This window comes from Marmota marmota, unplaced genomic scaffold, assembly GCF_001458135.2.
Source record: "Marmota marmota marmota unplaced genomic scaffold, marMar, whole genome shotgun sequence".
NCBI lineage: Eukaryota > Metazoa > Chordata > Mammalia > Rodentia > Sciuridae > Marmota > Marmota marmota.
The window spans coordinates 23,766,209-23,786,333 of record NW_026000241.1 but is presented as its reverse complement, the minus strand read 5'-3'; the positions used below and the strand labels follow the sequence as shown (position 1 = coordinate 23,786,333).

The following is a 20,125-nucleotide window of genomic DNA, read 5'->3' as shown; positions in this document are numbered from 1 at the left end:
TCTCAAATTTTTAGCAGGGTTCCAACTAATCCCGGTGAATTATTAGGTATTTTATCTAGGTAGTTGTGAGACCATTCATAGTAAATTGCATGTCACATCATTCTAGTTTTGCTTTGAATGACATACAAGCAAAATCCTATTAATATTTACAGTTGTCTATGAAGATCTTTGGTAACTGCTTGAATACTGGTATGTGACAATAAAGCAACCCAAACGAGAATCTAAAAAATAGTAGATTGAGCTGGGTGTGGACACACATGCCTATAATCCCAGCTACATGGGAGATTGTAGCAGGAGGATTCTAAATTCAAAGTCATTAGGCAAGGCAACTGTAAGACCCTGTTTCAAAATAAAAACTTCTAAAAAAGGCTGGGAATGTAGCTAAATTACTACAGTGCTTGCCCAGCATGTGCAAGGCCCTGGGTGTCATCACCAAACAAAAATAAGATATATTGAGCATTTATTCTATATACATTATATAATTATATTATATAATATGTATAATTATATTATATATACATACCAACTTGGCAAACTGGGTAAACTTAATTGTGTACATGAGGAAAACAGATTCAATTATCTATTTAAGTAAAACTATGTTGCTTTTCAAAACTCTTTTTACCTGTCCAGTCTAATGACTGATCACTGCATTTTGGGGGTAGCATTTCTCATATCCTCATCATCCACTCGCCAAGCACCTATAATAAGTTAACTGCCAATACAGTCTTCTCAGCCCAGAATGATACTTCACACCTCTGACTTTTAAATGTTATGAAACTTGCTTGTCTGCATCTCAAGAACTGGTTACAGTCCTGATTGTAAAATAAAATTGTGTAAAAATCCAGTCTTCTTAACTGATACTATATATGCATTTATTTAATATAGAAATAAATATTCCTATATAAGAAAAACCTACTTAACGAGTTAAGTTTGTACTTATATCATACAAATTTTTTCTTTAGCTTTTGAAAATTTCCTTAATTTAATTTCCAAAAATTATATTTTTAACTGAAAGCTAGAGAATTAAAAAGTGTATATTTTACCAACTTTGATTCCCCCATAGTGTCTTTCAAACATTTTTGACTGCAAGGAATAGAAATCATTTTACACTCTTATATGTTCTATTGTGTTTTATTCCATATTTTTAAAATGCTTAACACAAAATTGCATGTTCACTAAAGAAACACAGAAGAGGATGAAAAACACTAATCCATATATTCTGAACCAGCAATTTATATTTTAATATCATCTATAACATAGCTAGCTCTATAATATAAGTTTACAGATTATGAGCAAAAGAAAGACAGTAACTCCATACAGAGATATGGTTTTAAAACCTAAATTATCAACCTAAAGCTGACACTGAAACAGGGCACCAGCTAAATTTCTGACAGGGCTGTTACTGTAAAAAAAAAAAAAATTGTTTTTAATATAATGAGTACCATATAAAAGGCCACCAGAAATCAAAAGGGTCAATATGTCTTAAGAAATATTATAGTGCCTTCCTTTGCCTGGGAATATATAGAGGAATTAAAAAAAAATTTAAAAAAAGAGGATTTTCTTAATAACTGAAAAAAAAAAAAATCCTAAAAAAATCTAAGCTTTTTGGAGCTGGGGATGTGGCTCAAGTGGTAGCATGCTCGCCTGGCATGCGTGGGGCACTGGGTTCGATTCTCGGCACCACATAAAAATAAAATAAAGATATTGTGTCCACCTAAAACTGAAAAAAAAAAAATCTAAGCTTTTAGTTAATAGTTTTATGGATATATTCCTATATACTTTTTCTCTAATTAGTAAATTTAGCATCTGAATTGTTTCACTTAAAAGAGGATAAAGTAACTTATGAAGATTAATAAAAACACAGGAATACATACTGGAAATAGGTATAAATGATGAAATGAAGGAAAAACAAAAGACAAAATACATGTGGGAATGAGGCTAACATGAGAATACATGATATAACTTATGTTTACCAAAGTTAGGCCAAAACTTTGGTTAGGTTCTTTAGTTGCTAATCAGAAGGGAGAAACCTAACCAGTTTTGTATTTCATAGTACCCACTAAGTTAAATGCAAACTAATTTGAAGAAAAAACACACACATAAAAGTGTATTTGAGTACTAAGGGGAGAGCACATTTATTTAACATATCATACTCTTGGTATTGTTTTAACACAAAACAACTTTCAGAATGAATGTAAGGCAATTCTTTCTAAAAACTGTTTCTCTCAGCTGATCCTCTGAATTGATACTGGGCTTGAGAGCTGAAGGCTATTCTTTGATGCCATAATTATAGCTACCTCCATAGCCTCAAAAACTACTCACTTTCTTGGACCTTCAAACTCCTGCAAATCCTGTCATAGAGATTCTTCACTATCTTGATAGTTATCTGAAGCCTTCAAAGAAATATTTTTTTGGAGGTAGTCAGCTTTTTAAGTTATTCTCAGTGGATATGATCCAAATTATGTAATCCCCAAGTGGAAGCAGAAATCCTCTTCTATACTACGTATACCTAATATATTGTTTTTATATAGCCCCATTTATTTAAGCTACTATAATCAATGTGTTTATTGGTTCCCTGCTTCTTTTCAGAAATGATTTGAAGTGGCTTTATAAAAATGATAAATACAACACAATTAATAAGGGGAAACACAAGTTGATCAGAGAAAAGGTAACTCTGACAAAGAAGATAACTTCTAAGGAAAAGTTTACATGGACACTGTACTAGATACATTATTAAAAAGGAAAACTTCCTTACTGCAAAAATAAATAAAATTTGAAGACAGAATCGAAATGCTATTCCGATAGCAGAAGTGAATAGTTCCAGCAGAATGACTACATGGCCAGTCCACAAAAACGAAATATTTATTGCTCTCACTTTACAGAAGTGCCTTCTCCTGATTTCCTGTTTTCCTTAGTTGATCATTTCTCTCAAGCAAATTTTTAACAGTAATAGATCTGAGACAATTCATATTTTATTTAAATCACTAAACTCTGAAATCCAAATAACTGAACACTGAAGTCAAATCAGTATTTTTCATTGGATGGAAGATACCCATGTAGAGAGGCCTTCCTAACATAATAGGAACAAAAATTATTAATTTAAAACAAAGAAGTTACTTACGTAAAAATGGTAAGTATTTGAGGGAAAAAAAGGGCTGAAGTGCATCAACTCTGATAGTTACTTCTGTTCTAAACCTAAGGGGGAATAACTCTCTTAAACTTTATGCTATTCCAAAGACGAACATTGTCCAAGACTGCCCTTAAGATAAAGGGATATTACTATAAATAGAAATGTGTAATTTCTCATGTTCAAAAAACAGGGTTTATTACAGAATACTTTCACAAAGCTAGTTCCTTAAAATCAGATCCAAAATATTATTTAATGTTCAGAAGCTTTGTCTAAGATATCATAATGTGCACCTTTCTACCACTTAAGGTCAAGGCTGCAGTTAAGTGAAAGTTAAAATGTTTTTATAAGTATATTGTGATCAGAGGTTAAATTCAGCATCAAAATAATATCTATTTGCTGTGTTTTTAAGGTTGAATCAAAACAGAAATCCAGGTACCTACCCAAAGTGACCTACAGAAGAAAACATGTATTATTTTAATGTTGAAGAATTTTCATACCTTGAAATGCTTAGTTTTTGGAGATCTCTGCTCTTCATACTGTCTTCCTGAGGTGGATCCTGTCATTTATTTTAAAAAATTTTAAAAAAGTTATAATTATTATTATGTTTATTCTCAGTTTGGTATTACCAAAGAAGATTCGAATTTTACAGAATATACTTATAATTGAATAGCATAAAACTAATTTCATATCCAATTTTAATAAAATATCACCAAGCTATCACAAATATTTCTAAATTACTTTAAATTATTTAGAGAATATTTTAATTTTCTTTAGAAAATTAATAATAAAATTTCTCCCATGTAAAAGTACTTGGGAGTCCTACAAATGTATCTTTGAACATACCAATCTGAAGTCTATATTCAAAATAGTACAACACATTATCACACTCTGTTTATTCAAGGAAAATGTGAATGAACTTCATGAGAAATTTAAAGTTTTGAGTATTTCATCTTTTTGTATTATTATAAAAAAGTCCTCAAAATATTTTTACAGCTACTGCCTAACAAAAAGAGTGATCTAACATTCAAAGATTATTTACAGCCAGTTATCAGTTTGCAATGTTCTGAAGGTAATAATGGATTTGTTTTCTAACTCGTGCAGTATGGGAGTTTCAGGGAACCCATGGCTACAAATTCTTGGGAAATAATATTGAAATTATACAGAATTTGTATATTATAGGACTTCTCAGAACCTTTAATTCACAAAAGCACAGTCTGAACCTTCCTATATGGGCTATTTTTAGGGACCTCAGACGTCTACTATAAAAACCCCAATTTTATTGGCCCAAAGTTTCTTACACTTCTTCAGCTACAGAGTTTGCATTACTTAATAGGATCAACTGTTCTGAATGTAAATGCTGGAATACTGGGAGATAAAGAAAATCTAAAAGTGGAATTACCTCTGCAACCTCAACCATAATAGCACCAAACACTAATCAAGAGAGTATACTATAAAACAAAAATGAAAACCTTAGCTGAGCACAGTAGCATACACCTGTAATCCCAGTGACTCACTGAGGCTGAGGCAGGAGGATTGTGAGTTCAAAGTCAGCCTCAGAAACTTAGTGAGGCCCTAAGCAACTCAGTGAGACCTTGCCTCTAAAAAAGGTATAGAAAAGGGATGGCATATATACACAATGGAATTTTACTCAGCATTAAAAGAGAATAAAATCATGGCATTTGCAGGCAAATGGATGGCCTTGGAGAAGATAATGCTAAGCAAGTTAGCCAATCCCAAAGAAAACAAATGTGTTTTCCCTGATATAAGGAGGCTGACTCATAGTGGGGTAGGGAGGAGAATGGGAGGATTACATGAATTCTAGATAGGGAAGGGGGTGGGAGGGAAAGGGAGAAGGCAGGGAATTAACAAGGGCGGTGGAATATGATGGACATCATTATCCAAAGTACATGTATGAAGACTCGAATTGGGTGTCAACATATAGATATGAAAAATTGTGGTATATATGTGTAATAAGAATTGTAATGCAAAAAGTACATGTATAAAGGCATAAATTGGCATGAACATACTCTATATACAAAGATATGAAAAATTGTACTCTATATGTGTAATAAGAACTGTAATGCACTCTGCTGTCATGTATTTAAAAAAATAAAATCAATAAAACTTAAAAAAAAAAAAAAAAAAAACAAAGGTGAGGATGTGGCTTAGTAGTTAAAAGCACCCCTGGGTTCAATACCTGGTACTAAAGAAAAGAAAACCCTAATATGTCCATGTAGGATGCTTCTACACATTCCAGAAGGTATTATAAAATTCATTTAATAGAAAGGAAAGTACCATCTTAATGTTTGTATATTTGGCTGTAATAAGTATAAACAAATTTATTAGTGTGAACATAAATTTCTTTCTTGGATTGTTCTAAGATTCCCACATCCAAGAGGATTTTAATCAGCAACACCTCTGATATAAATTTAAAAGGGCATCAAGATTTCACAACATCAAGATTTCAATTTGGAACCTTTGATATTGTTATTTCCATTCTTTTTATCCTCAGTTTATTTCTTTATGGTAATTATGAACATTTTCACTTCATAGCCTCTATCTACCACTTAATAAATAAATGCTAGAGTGGGTACAATGCTTTAAATCTTTTCCCCCTCCTTTATCTCACCTTCAACCCTTAAAAGTTTGTTGTCTCTAATTTCATCATTAAAAAAAAACGTTTCTTCCACTATAAATATCTGTTTTTCTGTGACCAGTTTGCTTATAGTAGATCTAACTAAAAGCAAATTCACTCACTCCCCAGCACCATCTAGTGGAAAAGAATAACTACTAGTAACCAAAACTATGCCCTAGCCCCTCAAACAGAGACCTAAGAGCACTGCCCCTCTGGATTACCCTCATTAAGTCTTATGGAAAAGATTTGGTACTCAATACACTAAGTTCTGGGCACTATGCTAACTGCTTTATACATAATAATTTAACTTTCATGAAAAAATATAGGTACTTAACATCTAGAGAAAATAAATTTCCTAATAAGTTAAATGAAATTCCTAATTTTACAGTTAATAAGCAGCACAATTATGAGCCAGACTTCTAAGATTCTGTAGCACAGCTTCCTACTCTACAATAAAATATTCACCATGTATAATAGTTATTGTGATTTAGATGTGGTATCCCCCCAAAGCAAATAATGTGAGACAATGCAGGAAGATGTAGAGGTAAAATGATTGGGTTATTACAGCCTTAATGCTATCAGTGAATTAATTCCTGGATAGGGAATTAATTTAATGGTAACTGAAAGCAGGTAGGGTGTGGCTGAAGGAGGTGGATCATTGGGGCTGTGCCTCTGGGTTTACATTTTGTCCTGGTGAGAACTCTCTCTCTCTCTGCTTCTTGGTGGCCATGTCCTGACCTGCTTTCCTCCATCACACCCTTCTGCCATGATGTTCTGCCTCAGCTTGAGCTCTCCTGGCCACCTATGGACTAAGACCTCTCAAACCATAAGGCCCAAGATAAACTTTTCCTCCTCTAATTGTTGTTGTTAGGTCTTTTTGGTCACAGTAACAAAAAAGCTGACCAAAACACATCAAATAATATCAAGCAGAATATATACACTAACAATTAGAACTCAGAGCTTCAAAGTGTAAATCTTGTAAGGAAAAGATGCTGGAAGCTTTTGAAGAAACAATAGTGTGTGGCCGGGAAAATCAACTTCCAATGTCAAGTAGGAAACACAAAAACCATTGGCTTTTTATTGGCTCTAACAGGAGTTGACAGTAATTTTTATAATGTTTCCCCTTTACCAGAGCTGGGGACGCCAAAGGAAGTTCTTATTGCGTGGTTCAGAGGAATTCTTCTGGTTATAGCCAAGGCAGAATACTGTGTTATTCTTATCCTGGCTCATTCTTATCTAGTGGGCTGCCTCTGATAAAGACTACATTATAGAAGAGAGAAGTATTAGCTCCATCTATGAACACTTGGGATTCAAGGGCAGAATCCTGGTTGGCAGTCAGAAGTACAGGAGATAGTTCCTCTTTTAGATAGCAGGATCCCAGAAGAACATGGAATAGCAGACATACTTCCTCAATAGTACTGGAATGCTCTGGTGATCAAAATGGTTGAGTTAAGAAATATTTAACTGATTACATCTAGTGTGAAATACATGAATATGTGAAATTATTATTTGTTTCAGGCTTTAACTAAGCTTTTCAATTTCTTTCAATAACTATTTCATATTTTGCATGTGATATAGTACTCTCATGCTCCCCTATTTCTTTATCACTTTCTTTCATTCTGAGTGTTATCTCCACCTGAAAACATATGGCCATACTTATTAGAGTTTAATGTATATTAATAGTAAACACACTCCTGGGAAGGACCTGAGAATCATCTTATGTTTTAGTGGATGATGTTAGGCTAACCACACTACAGCAGCTTGGCAGGTTTGATTCTTTTCCAGTACTTGAATTCTCAACTATCTGCTAATAGTTAAATGTTGCCCTTAAAAGTATTATTCTTCTAGAAAGAAGCAGACTACAGTTTTCTTTGTTGGTGGTAGGTTTTGAAAGAATTCTAAAAATCAAATTGTCTTTGCAATGTTTAAATCAAATTATTAAGTTAAATAAAATGGGAAACTTAAAATGTTAGTTTTCTTTAAACTTTATAGGAAAAAAAACAAGAAAACTGAAGGAAAAGGAGTTTGAAAGAATAGTTACAATAAATAACTTTACAAGCCTTTTAAAAATAAGTCTTCAAAAACTGAATTACAAAATTTTAAGGTCAGGCTAAAAAGTACACAATGTATCCAATATTAGCAGAAATGATTAAAGGAGAAGATAACATGAACTTTTCAGGGAATGAATATTAGTAATTACAATTAATAGTAAATCTATAGTTTAATACTTTGTGATAAATCCTACATAGAATGCACAAAGAATACTTAATTTCCCAATTAATAATTTTGTAGTACCATTTGTTTGGCTTTTTGTAGCTCAATTTTAAGATCATTACATTCTTTCCTCATCAGTTCCAACTCTTGTTCCAAACCATGGATCTTCAGGTCACAGCTCAACTTTTCCACCTCCCAGTTTGATGAAGGTGGATTTAAATTCCTCATCACTACAAAAAGGATGAATAATATAAAAACTGTTATCTTTTGCCTTTTACATTGACTTCAATTCTAAAAATGTATGCTGATTAAATATAGATAACAAAAATACAAAACATGTACAACCATAGTTTTATTTTAAAAGAAATAGCAATTACTTCCAAATATCTATGCTAAAGAGTAAGACATCTAATGTTCTTGTTTTAGAATGTATTAACCACTCCATCTCTGATTCTGTTATTTAAGTCAAAGTATAAATTTGTCGGTATAGAACTTTAAGATACCATACCCATAAACAAATGCTAAAATGTAGCATATGAGTAATCTGTTTTGCATAAGCCAATGTTAAGACAGTGACAAAAATAATAAACTAAGGTTCAGCTAATCACTTCATCTAGTCCTTTCAGAAAGAATAAAGTTTGACCAACAAATCCAGGACATAGTGTCAAAACAATTTTGTTCATAAACATTATACTATAGAAACTTAAAGCTGTACACTGCTTTATCTTTGACTTAGTACTTTTAGTCTTTCCATCTACAAAAACGCCCAACCAATTACCATAAGAGATCTTAATAGAAAATACATTTTCTATTCAAAGATCTCTCAGAAGCCTATTCTTATTCTTTAGATTATCTCATGAGAATGTTCATAGGAACAGACTATAATCCGCAACCCCAGATCTAACTTCCCACCCCAACATCTCATTTGTGGCTTTTAAAAACCTTCAGAAAAAAAAAAAAAAAAAAAGAAAAAACTGAAACTCTTCCGTGACTACATGTCTAGGCAAAATGTTCTGTAAGATGGATAAGACTGGACCTGGAAGTTATGATTAGGATGGAGTTTTAAACTCCTTTCCTACTCCATCACAAACTAATACTAGATAAAAATTAACAAATTTTCTCTAAAAAGGTATAATTTCTAACTGAAGTTAAAAGGAGTCAATATCGGGTGAAAGCAAAACAGAAAAACATAAGCCTAAAAATAATAGTATTAACACACATATAGAAAAATGATTCTGTTAGAATATTTATAATAATAAGTAATTGGCATACCCTGCTGAGTTTCCACCTCTGTTCTTAGCTGGAGGAGTTCTACTTCTTTAGATTGTAGCTGCTCATTCAATACTTTCAAAGATTCAGAGTTGTCTTTATTCTAGTTAAGTAGGGAAAATGCCAAATTACATTCAATAAAATCTATAGGTTGGTAGTATATGCTAATTTTCAGGTAGATGTTGAAAAAACTCATTCTAGGCCTTTAAAGGCAAGATGGGAAAATGAACTCAGTTTCTTACTAATTTGCTGTATCTAACATATGACATTTTAAATATAATGACTCCCTTCCATGTCATGATTTTTAAAAATAAGTTAGTGGCATTATATGTATTTAAGTCCTACATATCATTATGTATTAAGTACTTATTTTTGTTTGTAAGTTACAAATATAATTATTAATCATTTCCACTTTGCCTTAAGCATGTATATTTTTAATTAATAAATGTAAATATATAAGCTCATTTTTAAATTTTAAACCTTACGAAGGAGAAAACTCATTTTCAACATACAGATAAATTATTTCAAAACAACTTACCATCTTGTCCAATTTGCTCTTCAAATTATCTCTATCAATGCAAACTTCTCTATATGCATGGTAGGCCTTATTTACTTGTTCTCGTCCCACAGAACTTGTTTCTTCATCTAATCGAGCTCCTACAAGCTAATGGTATAAAATCAGAAAAGGAAGTTATAAGAGGATATTTTACAGAAAAAAAAAAAAAAGTCAGTCTTCTGATGGCATCATACTACTTCAGTGCAGGGATAGAGCCTAGCCTATAAGTGAATATTGTTCTTCCATATAATTAATCTTTACTGATTAAAAAAGCAAAACAGGGCTGGGGTTGTGGCTCAGTGGTAGAGTGCTCACCTAGCAAGTGCGAGGCCCTGGGTTCGATCCTCAGCACCACATAAAAATAAATAAACAAAATAAAGGTATTGTGTACAATTAAAAAATAAAATATGTTAAAAAAAGAAAGCAAAACAATATAGAATACTTTTAAAAAGCCTTCTATGCTTTTACATAACTAGCATTTTATCCTTTATAGTATCTGATTAAACCATCATACTATAACGGAGTATATTATTCTTTTGAAGTACTTAGTCTATAGCATCTAATTTCCACTATCAGAAAAAAATAGTGAATTAAGTCATACTTGACATTTTAATAAATAAATGTGTTAGTTCATTAAATCCCTTATTATTCCAGAATTGGAATTAATATGCTTACTGGTCACAAAGTACAGAATAATTTCCAAAGGTAACTATACATAAAATCCCATTTTTATACTTAATTTTAAAATGAATACAGCTATGAGCTCCAAAAAGTTTCCTTTTCTCAGTTTATCCCACTGTATTACTAATTTACTTAATTACTGTAAAATTCATGTGAATATAATGAAATTATCATTATTTTTATAACTGACTCCCCTCACTTTACTTTCCCCTACATGTAGTGAACTCTACCATGCTTCATCCTCAAGTTTTTAAAATATAGGATAATTCATTCCTTTGGCTTTTGAGAACTCATTTTCTTTACCCTTTATGGAAGCTGCTATTTACAAGACAATACAAATCTGAGATGAAGAAACACAACTAAGAAGTCAAAACTTTAAAACTTAAAAATAAATGGATGATTGAGGAAGATTTTCCAACACTGAAAATAATAGTAAGTCTGGTGACATAGTAAATCAGCTACCTTACTTCATAACATATGGAAGCGTCAGCTTTCTAAAGGAAAAAGTAAATGACATTAATTTATCAGTTAAAATAATTATTTCTATTATGAATGTGAAAGAATAAATGAGAATGTGGAGGTAAGATTTCAGTTCTGGTGAAGACCTTACTAAACATTAAAACAAAGTTCTAGAGCTTTCTCCTTTGAAACTTAATTTTCTTCTTTGGTATGTTATTTATTTTTGCACAGATTTCAAATTTCTGAGTAAGATACATACAGCTATGAAGGTAAGGCAATCTGAAAAAAAAAGAAAGAAAAATACTAGGAATATAACTCCTCCAATTTGTTAAAACCTAATCTACAAACATTTGGCAAGCACATATTATATGAAAAACAGTATACACTTAAAGCCAGGGTTTGAGATTTGTAGATATCCTTAGAAATTTAGCACAATCATGGAATATAAGACAGAAAATATCTGAAATTTAAAATACATTTTGAATTATTTTTCACATAATAAATCATAATGAAGATAGAAGAAATTACCTTTTCTTCCAAAAACCTTATTCTTTTCTTTAAGAAAGAGTTCTCTTTCTCTGAATCTTTAAGTCGTTTTTTGATGTCTTCATACGCAGTGACAAGGGCAAAATGTGAAGCAACAGACTCATCTCCTGAATATATTGATACAGGAGTCAATGTATCTCTTCTATGGGCTTTTTCATGATTCAGGATGCAGATATCATCTTCTACTAGTGCATCCATGACAGCTATTTAAAAGAAAAAAAGAAACATGAAATACAAATATCTCAAGGAACAAATGAGCAGAAAAAAAATATATTCAAAATAATCTGAATGCTGGGTCAATGTTTAAAAAATCCTATTTTCTTTTAGAGGCAGTGAAGCATAAGAGTTTATGTGTAGGGGTGCACACACCTGCAATCCCAGTAACTCAGGAGTTGAGGCAGGAGGATCACAAGTTCAAGGTTAGCCAGGGTAAAGTCTCAAAATAAAAATTTGGGGTTAGGGTTGTGGCTTGGCAGTAGAGTGCTTGCCTTGCATGTGTGAGGCTCTGGTTCAATTCTCAGCACCAAATAAAAACAAATAAACAAAATAAGGTATTGTGTCCATTTACAACTAAAAAAGTTATATTAAAAAAACAATCAGTGGGGCTGGGAATGTATCTCAGTGGTAGAGCATTCTGGATGCAGTCCCAAGAAAACATGGATTATCAAGGGGTTGGGGTAGAAGCATAGCCATAAAGCATTTAAAACCATAATCTATTATCAGGAAGCTCTATAAAAATCTACGAAATACCAATTTCACCAAAGAATCAGAATTTTTAAACACTTTATGCCCATATATTTTTTCCTCATTAACACTTACACTTTCAGATCTACAGTAGCAAGATTTTATAGTTTATAAAACTGTCAATTTTCAAAAATTCTTCAAATTCATGACATAATATTATAGAAATTTTAATACCTTCTCTACTATATTCTTTCCACACTAGTAATGTTTATCATATGTTCACAATAGAAGACAAATTAACATTTGAGTGTCTACTATGTCCTAGTACCACACACTACATTCTTTCAATATTATCTCATTTAATCATATAAACATTCTGTCAGGTAGGGATCATCTAAATAGGTAGGCCTTATTGCCTAAAGCTAGTGAAACTTTAGCTCTATGAGGGCAGACATTATGTCTATGTTGTTCATCACTATGTCCCCAACTCATCAGCGTGCATGAAGTACTCAATACTGATCATTACATGAGTGGATAAAATAGGATTCAAATCAAACTCTGACTCCAAAACCTAAAAGCAGCAGCCAGCTACTTTCTTTACTTACTGAATATATATATACTTGCTCTGTGTATCTGCTTTTGCTATTAAGTTCGATATTACCTTCCCATCCAAGAGTTATTATGTACCTGGAAAAATGCTACGGAAGAACTTGTAGCTGAAACCTTTTAAGACCTCTTGGGAAAAACAGAGTAAAAAGGATTGTAGGTCATGTTAGAAAATCTAAAAGAATTCTTCCAAATATTTTTTACTTTAAAATAAAACAGCATTCTAAATAAGAATACCAATGGAATTTCACATAGATTAGTAACTAATGATTGCTAAAAAAAAAAAGTTTTTTTTTTTTACTATTCCTCGCTTGGAATAAAATTTGATTTCTAATATTAGACTTTAAGATCATTATAGATCAAAAAATTAAAGTAGAAGGGTATTAAGTAATTTTTCCAAAGTAAAATAGTAGAGAGTTTAGATATAAACAAAGTCAACCACAAAATTCATCTTTCACTATGCCTGCTTTCCTCTGGAACTCCCTTCCCCATGTCAACTAATGCCTATAGTTTGTTTTGCTTTATCTCAGACAATGTGAATAATTAACAAAAGGCTTTGTGTTTTTCTGAGTCTGGTCTACTACCATTATATTTCTGCTTTTCTAATTTTATAACTGAAACTTTCTGGTTGCTCTCAACTGAAATCAAATTTTGGAGTATCTAAACAATTTGTGTCTTTCTAGGATCACAGAAAATGTAGGCAAAAATAAATGTGTACACTATGTGTTTTGAATAGGTAAAACCTACCATCCAGTCAATCCACACCAATTCCAATTTAAAATTTTCTAAACATATAAGCAATTTCTATTAAGTTAGAATTTTTTCCCAGGTAATCAATAAAGTTCAAAAACAAGTATGGACTATGCTATTAGCAGTATCCCAAAAGTGTCAAGATTCTTATTATGAATAACTACTGCAAGCTACACTCTTTGCTAGTAATAGTTTTAAGATTTCCTCCTCTAAACTGGTTTACTTCCCCTAAATTCAACTATTTCAAGTTACTTAACTTGTTCACTTGTGTAATCTGTATTCATTTTTATCATGAAATGACCATGATGAAAGAAAAAAAAAAATGAAAACTCAGTGTGGGAGACAGCTGTCCAGAAAAATAATTATTATACCTAAAGGTAGGTAATATATTTGAAACAATTCAGAATGATGCAGGAACTGTAGATGGGGAGGAGTGACTTTCAAAGAAGATACCATAACAGATCAAATGACTGTGTAGTTATCTTTATTGTACTTATTGTTCTTAAACCTTTACATTCTGCTTTCTTCTAGCAGGAGGAACAAGTTCAAAAATTTGGAAAAGTGTGGGGGAGGTTGAAAAGCATAATGATAGATGAGATTAGAAATATGCGATGAAGATAAATGGAGATGATCCTTTATGGTAGACAGACATATATTTTGGTCTTTATTCTGCAGAATTTTTAAAAAGATAGAAGTGGACATGGTTAAAGTATAAAAATATTTACACATATTCATTAAAAACATTCATGACTGCTTTGGTTTGGATGAGTATCCCTCAAAGGTCCACTCCCCAAGGCTGGTGGTACTGGTAGTTAAGTACTGTGGACCTTTAAGAGATAAGACCCTATGGGAGATCTGTAAGTTATTGGGGGCATGCCTTCAGAGGTGACTTCAAGACTCTGATCCAGTCTTCTCTGCTCCCACTTCTTGCCTTGTGATATGGGTAGTTTGTGCTTATATGTGTCCTTGCCAAGATGTGCCATCCTTGCCAGATGCCCAAAGCCTGGAAGTGCACTTGAACCTCCCAAACTGAGCAAAATAAACCTTTTCTTAATAAGTAGCACATTCTCAGGCACTTCACTTAGTAATACAAAGCTGATTCATACAACTCACTAAATGAACTACTTAGTATTGGCTGTTTACAAATATTTGCCCCATTTAATTTTCAGGACCATCCTAATTAGGACTACAGATGAGAAAACTGGGAACAAGAAAGGTTATGAAGGTTAGCCAGAATAAGACAATTAGTATGCAGCAGAAGTACTTGGATTTCAGAATGTGAGCTACCAATATTTTCTCCTCACCAATGAATCTATTGCAAACCCTCATCGAGAACTATAAAACAAGGAACTCGCTAGAAAATTCATAAGCACTTTAGATGGAAGGTAGGGGGTGGTGTACTGAGACAACAATACCACATTTTATACAATGATAGCTTGTCACTTTTAGGTAAAATGAGTAGTCAGACTTGTTCATTCTGTTATCTTTTTAATTAATAAATTATCAAAAAATTGCACACTGTGTGGTCTAAATAAAACTATTTGCATATAAAGGATTTTTCAAGTTTAATATCATTCTATATATTGAGTCTATAAATATGATTTGGAAAGTAGTATAAAAATTGTTTATCTATACTAAAAATTATATGAGAACTAGTCACATGAACAAGAGAAAATCCACTAGCACTACATACATCAAGTTTTATTGTTTTAAGCAGCTGGTATTTAAATTCACTGTAAAATGAGAATCAGAATTTTAATTTCTATTCCAAAATAAATATAAAAACAAATGCATCAGAATGTAAATATGTACTCTATTATTCTGAACAAACTGGACCTCTGGAGATTAACAGCCATAGTGTCCAGGAAAATAAGATCTTAAAAAGAAACCAATTAATATGAAGCAAATATCCCATTATATTTATTATTACAATGAAATCTAAGGGCAAAGTAAAAGTAGAATATTTGTAGCCTTCAGTTTTATTATTTATACAAGCCTCCTTCATCCTTCCTTAACCTTATTTCTACAGAAAGGTAAGGGGAACCACAGTAGTTTGCCTCAATGCAAAGGCTCAGTTTTATATATTTTTGCTGTGTTACAATGTTTCTTAATAGATACACAAATAAGCAGGCCCATAAATTTGACTTTTTGGATAAGTGGTAAAAACCTAATTTCTTATCACTACACTTAACTAGATCAAGCTAGGTTTAACATTTTGAAAAATTTAGCTAAATCTGATTTTATTTATCATAACTTAAGTTTTCTTAAAATAGCAAACGTTTGTTTCAATTACTCATATTTTAAAAATAAATGCCAGGAGTAGAATATTGCCAGTGAAAATTAGAATTACTGGGCTAGGGGTAGAATGCCCAGTGTTTAGACAGCCAGCACCATCCCCGTCCTCCCACCAAAAAAAGAGAGCGAGAACACACTATCAAAAAAGACAATATTTTCAGTAGTCCAGCAGGAATTAGTAAATTAACTTTTAAAACTTAACAAATGTCAAAACATTGCCCCAATACAAGTAGATTTCTCTCAATCATGAAAATCAATAATAAATTATTCCAGAGACATCCCACAAAGAAATTTGGCTTTTTCAAGAACATTCCAAGAAGCTGGACATGACGTAGGGCAGGATTAGAGAAAGTGAGGTACGGAAGGGACTACTGCCTTAGAATTACTTGGAGTTCTGTGCAACAATATTGATTACTTGGCTCCAATAAAGATCTATGTAAATTAGAATATATGAGTAGAAATATCAAACTGTACTTCAATAATCACCCCAGGCAATTTTAAGTTCCATAGTAATGTAAAAACTACTCATCTAGATTCACTATATGATTCATAGAATTCCAATTATAACTATTATTTTTGAACATCTGTAGGCAAGGGTAGATCTATGGTACCAACTGGTAAACACCACCTAAATCTTTCATGAAGATTTAAGGATTGAGGTGAAAGATGACAATTATTGATGAGAATAATAAAATTTTAGGAATGATAATGGAGAAAAGAGGGCGCTATTTATCAGAGAAGGTGGGCAGAAAAGCATACTATCTGAGGAAAATGGAAAGACACCTGGGGAAAAGGTTCAAACATTATTAATTAGTATTGTTTTAAAAGATGTTAAACTTCAGTGTTCACTATAATTGACACGGAGAGGAGTCTCTCTTCTTCAAGTTACATACACTGGGGTTTGGTAGACTACAAAACATAGAAATATCTTCTGACACTACACTGGTCTTTTTTCTGAAAATAAATAAGATTATCCTGCCATTTTTCAATATTGTTATGTTTACTATTTTACTGATCACTTGCTATATGTCAAGTACTAATGCTTTTATAGGCATTTTCCTACTTCTTAGGTAGGCACTATTATCCTATTTTATAAAGTTTTATCTGTAGTTACTCAACAGATCAGTGGCAAAGCTGGGATGTGAATTCACATAAACTGTCTCCTAAATTTATGCCCTTGATGCAACATTCTGAATAGAACAAAAAATTAATTCTGATTTTCCTAATAAGATTCTGGATAAGTCAGAACTCTGGTAGAAAGAACACTGGTCTAGGACTCAGAAAGCCAGGTTCTATTCTAAGATCTGCCACCTGGACTATAGATTAGTTCACTTTACCTCTCTGGATCTAAATTTTCCCATCTATAAATGACAGTTGGACAATCTCACTAAGATGTGACTTTACTAAACTATGAAGGCAAAATTTTAATCCAAATACAGAATAGCAACCTGAACAGATAGAAGGAATTTCACATTTGTGCCAGAAACTGAGTAACAGGTCAAATATACACATTACCTCAAGTCTACACTAAACTTGGTCAGAAAGGTATTATTATCTCAGTGAGGAAACTGAGGCTCAGATGTGAGGTAAATGTGCCCATAATCACATCAGCAGTAAGTAACTGGGGTTTGAATCAAAATTACACAGTAGGCTTTTTCCTCTATTCTGTATTGTTCCCTGTAGTGAATTTTGTTTAGAATTTCCATCACCTTTCTATCTCTTGAGACGTTAGGATATTCTTGAGCCCATTTCATACAATTAGTTAAGATACTATGGCACAAGGATTAAGTCTTAAGGACGCAGAGAGACCAACACTTACTGCTCTTTGTCCATTAGTAATGAAACAATTAGGGGCAGGGATGGCTTCCCAGTTTATAAAAAAGGGATCATTAAGTGCCTTTTTTCAAGATACAATCTGATCTCTTAATCTAGGTACCTTAGTAATCAAATTTAATCTACTATTCAATAAGTGTCCAAAAAATAAAATCAGCATCAGATACACAATATGAAAACTCCAGTTTCATTTTTATGGTCCTCACTGACTCACTAACTGCCCTAATTCAGAAATTTAGTTTGTGTGGCTAGGGAATCCTAAGACTGTTTCAGGGATAGCATAATGTAAACAGCAGTCTACTTCTTTTCATTCCTTTAAGTAATTTATAATGCATTAATAAATGACACTGGTGTTACTAATAAATATTTCCTAACAATAATAAGAATATTAGCACCATAAAAGTTACATTGATTCCACTACATCATGGATTATAAAAAAGGTATCACATTATTTTACTTAATAATTATAATAATGTTCTATATTGTTAACTTTTTGTTTGTTTGTTTTGTACAGGGGATTGAACCCAGAGGGGCTTAACCACTGAGCCACATATCCCCAGCCCTTTTTTATATTTTCTTTTCTTTTTTTAAAGGGGGAAAAACATGAACAATTTAATAGAACAATGGGCACCTAGAAGAACAGGGAGTATTAAATAAGAAATTATTATATACTTATTAGATTTTCTTTAGAGACAGGGTCTTGCAGAATTGCTCAGGATGGTGCTAAATTGGTGAGGCTTGCTCTAAACGCGCAGATCCTCCTGCCTCAGCCTCTGAGCCGCAGGGATTACAGGTGTGCGCTTGTTAACTAATATTAATCAGATAGTTATGGTACACCAAGTAGTATGCTTCACCTTTTAGGGCAACTATCTCATTTATTCTTCATAAGAATTCATCAAACTTACATAAAACCTCTGAGGTTGGCTATAATATCCCCATTTCACAGAAAGAGTAAATGAGACATTAAGAGGGATAGCTGACTCCAAGGCCAACATAACTCTTATAAACTATGTTTTGCTGTCCTAGAAAGTAAGCATTACCCTCATTTTAAAGATAGGGAAAAGGAAAAGGAAGACCTCTTTCCAAGTGTCAAATGAATCAATGGAAAATTCAGTGCTTAGATTCTGGAGTTCTGATCTAATTCACTACCATTTTCCATTACACTACGTTGTCTCTTTAATATTAAAACTTTATATCGCATACAATTTACATTTACAAACAATAATGCATTAAAATTTCATAATCATCCTGTGAATAATCTACCACTCCCAATTTACAGAAAAAAATATTGATTATCAGATTGGGCAAATTAAAATTAGAGTGTTTAAAAAGAAGTGGAATTTAAGTTATGCCCTAAGATATTGTTCAATCCATTTTAAAATTCCAATAATAAAAAAGAAAGTGTCTTCTATGTTTAAGGAGCAAGGTCAATTTCAACCCCGGTACATCAATGTCTTCAATCACCTTACGGTATTTCCAATACGTCGGCGGAGGCCATTTGTTTTGATCTACCTGTATTACAATTTTCGTGGTTATTTTATTTCACTTTCAATTATTCGAGCTTCTTGTGTGTGGGAGATTGGGTGTTAGCCTACCTTGCAACCGAAATAATCCAAAACGTTACTGGAATCGACAGGTTAGACACCGGAGAAATGGCGAATACCTACAGCTTGCCAGCCCTCGACAAGGTGCAAAGGGCTGATGTTCATTGCTCAGACGCCCAGGTAGTACCGCCCTAGTTACACGTCCCTCTTTCCTTTCCGATATAAATGCCATCTCGGTGAATGAAATAAAACTGGAAAAAGCCCCAGTCAATCAGAGCATAGAAGCAAATGAGCAATAGGTGAAAAGTAAAGTGAAGGACAAGAAGGGGCCTGGAACAGCTAAGGCGCGGGGATGTCACGGGCCAGGGAAGCCTGGGGTGGGCAGCTCTCCAGGGAAGGGGGCGTGGGAGAGGGTGAGGGAAAAATGACGTGTGGCTTAGACCCACTACAGCACGGAGGTTGGTCCCAGCACTGCCGGCACGCTAGCTCCCACCCAGCCCAAACGATTCACTCACCCTGAACCCTGGCTACGTGGGGCCGCCCCTGGGGCCGCCGAGTTTCGATTCCCCAGTGTATGGAAACCGCCCGAAAACAAACCGGGTCGCCAGGGGTCACCAAGGGCTTCCGGTTTCCTCGAAGACACTGCTGCTTCCCCAGAGAAGGTGGCGGCTCCAGGTGCGCCGCAAAGGAATTCCCATTTCTTCTGCCTCAGCGGAGCTCGCGACGCAGCCCTGCCTTTGGGCTGGGGCCCTGGGGGTTCTGGAAGGAGGGGCGAGCCAAGGCAGGAGGGGCCCGCCGAGGCAGGAGGGGCCCGGCGGCCGCGGGAGCAGGCCCGTTACCCAGCAACGCGCGCGCGCGCGCGCGCGCGCGCGCGAGCAGCCCGGCCGTCGGCGCTGGCGTGCGGCGTCGGACGCGTCGCGCGC

General features: G+C 33.6%; 2 protein-coding genes across 4 annotated transcripts in view; one reads left to right on the top strand and one right to left on the bottom strand.

The window, feature by feature from the left end:
• The window catches only part of Azi2 (5-azacytidine induced 2), a 26,859-nt gene that overhangs the window by 6,157 nt on the left and 577 nt on the right, over nucleotides 1-20,125 (bottom strand). Inside the window, exons 1-6 of one of the 3 annotated variants that reach the window (XM_015489553.2) lie at nucleotides 19,718-20,085; nucleotides 11,473-11,693; nucleotides 9,787-9,912; nucleotides 9,252-9,351; nucleotides 8,061-8,209; nucleotides 3,628-3,686 (exon numbers count right to left, since the gene is read on the bottom strand). In XM_015489553.2, coding sequence (XP_015345039.1) covers nucleotides 3,628-3,686; nucleotides 8,061-8,209; nucleotides 9,252-9,351; nucleotides 9,787-9,912; nucleotides 11,473-11,688 — 650 coding nt within the window. In that variant the 5' untranslated portion in view covers nucleotides 11,689-11,693; nucleotides 19,718-20,085. Of the gene's footprint in view, nucleotides 1-3,627; nucleotides 3,687-8,060; nucleotides 8,210-9,251; nucleotides 9,352-9,786; nucleotides 9,913-11,472; nucleotides 11,694-19,253; nucleotides 19,652-19,717; nucleotides 20,086-20,125 lie in introns of those variants that run through there. The other 2 variants (XM_015489554.2, XM_048794946.1) reach the window with 2 other exon arrangements.
• Nucleotides 19,748-20,125, top strand: part of LOC125613724 — a 1,073-nt gene continuing 695 nt past the window's right edge. Inside the window, exon 1 of the mRNA XM_048794947.1 lies at nucleotides 19,748-20,109. Within this exon, the coding sequence (XP_048650904.1) occupies nucleotides 19,777-20,109 (333 nt within the window). The 5' untranslated portion in view covers nucleotides 19,748-19,776. The remainder of the gene's footprint in view (nucleotides 20,110-20,125) is intronic.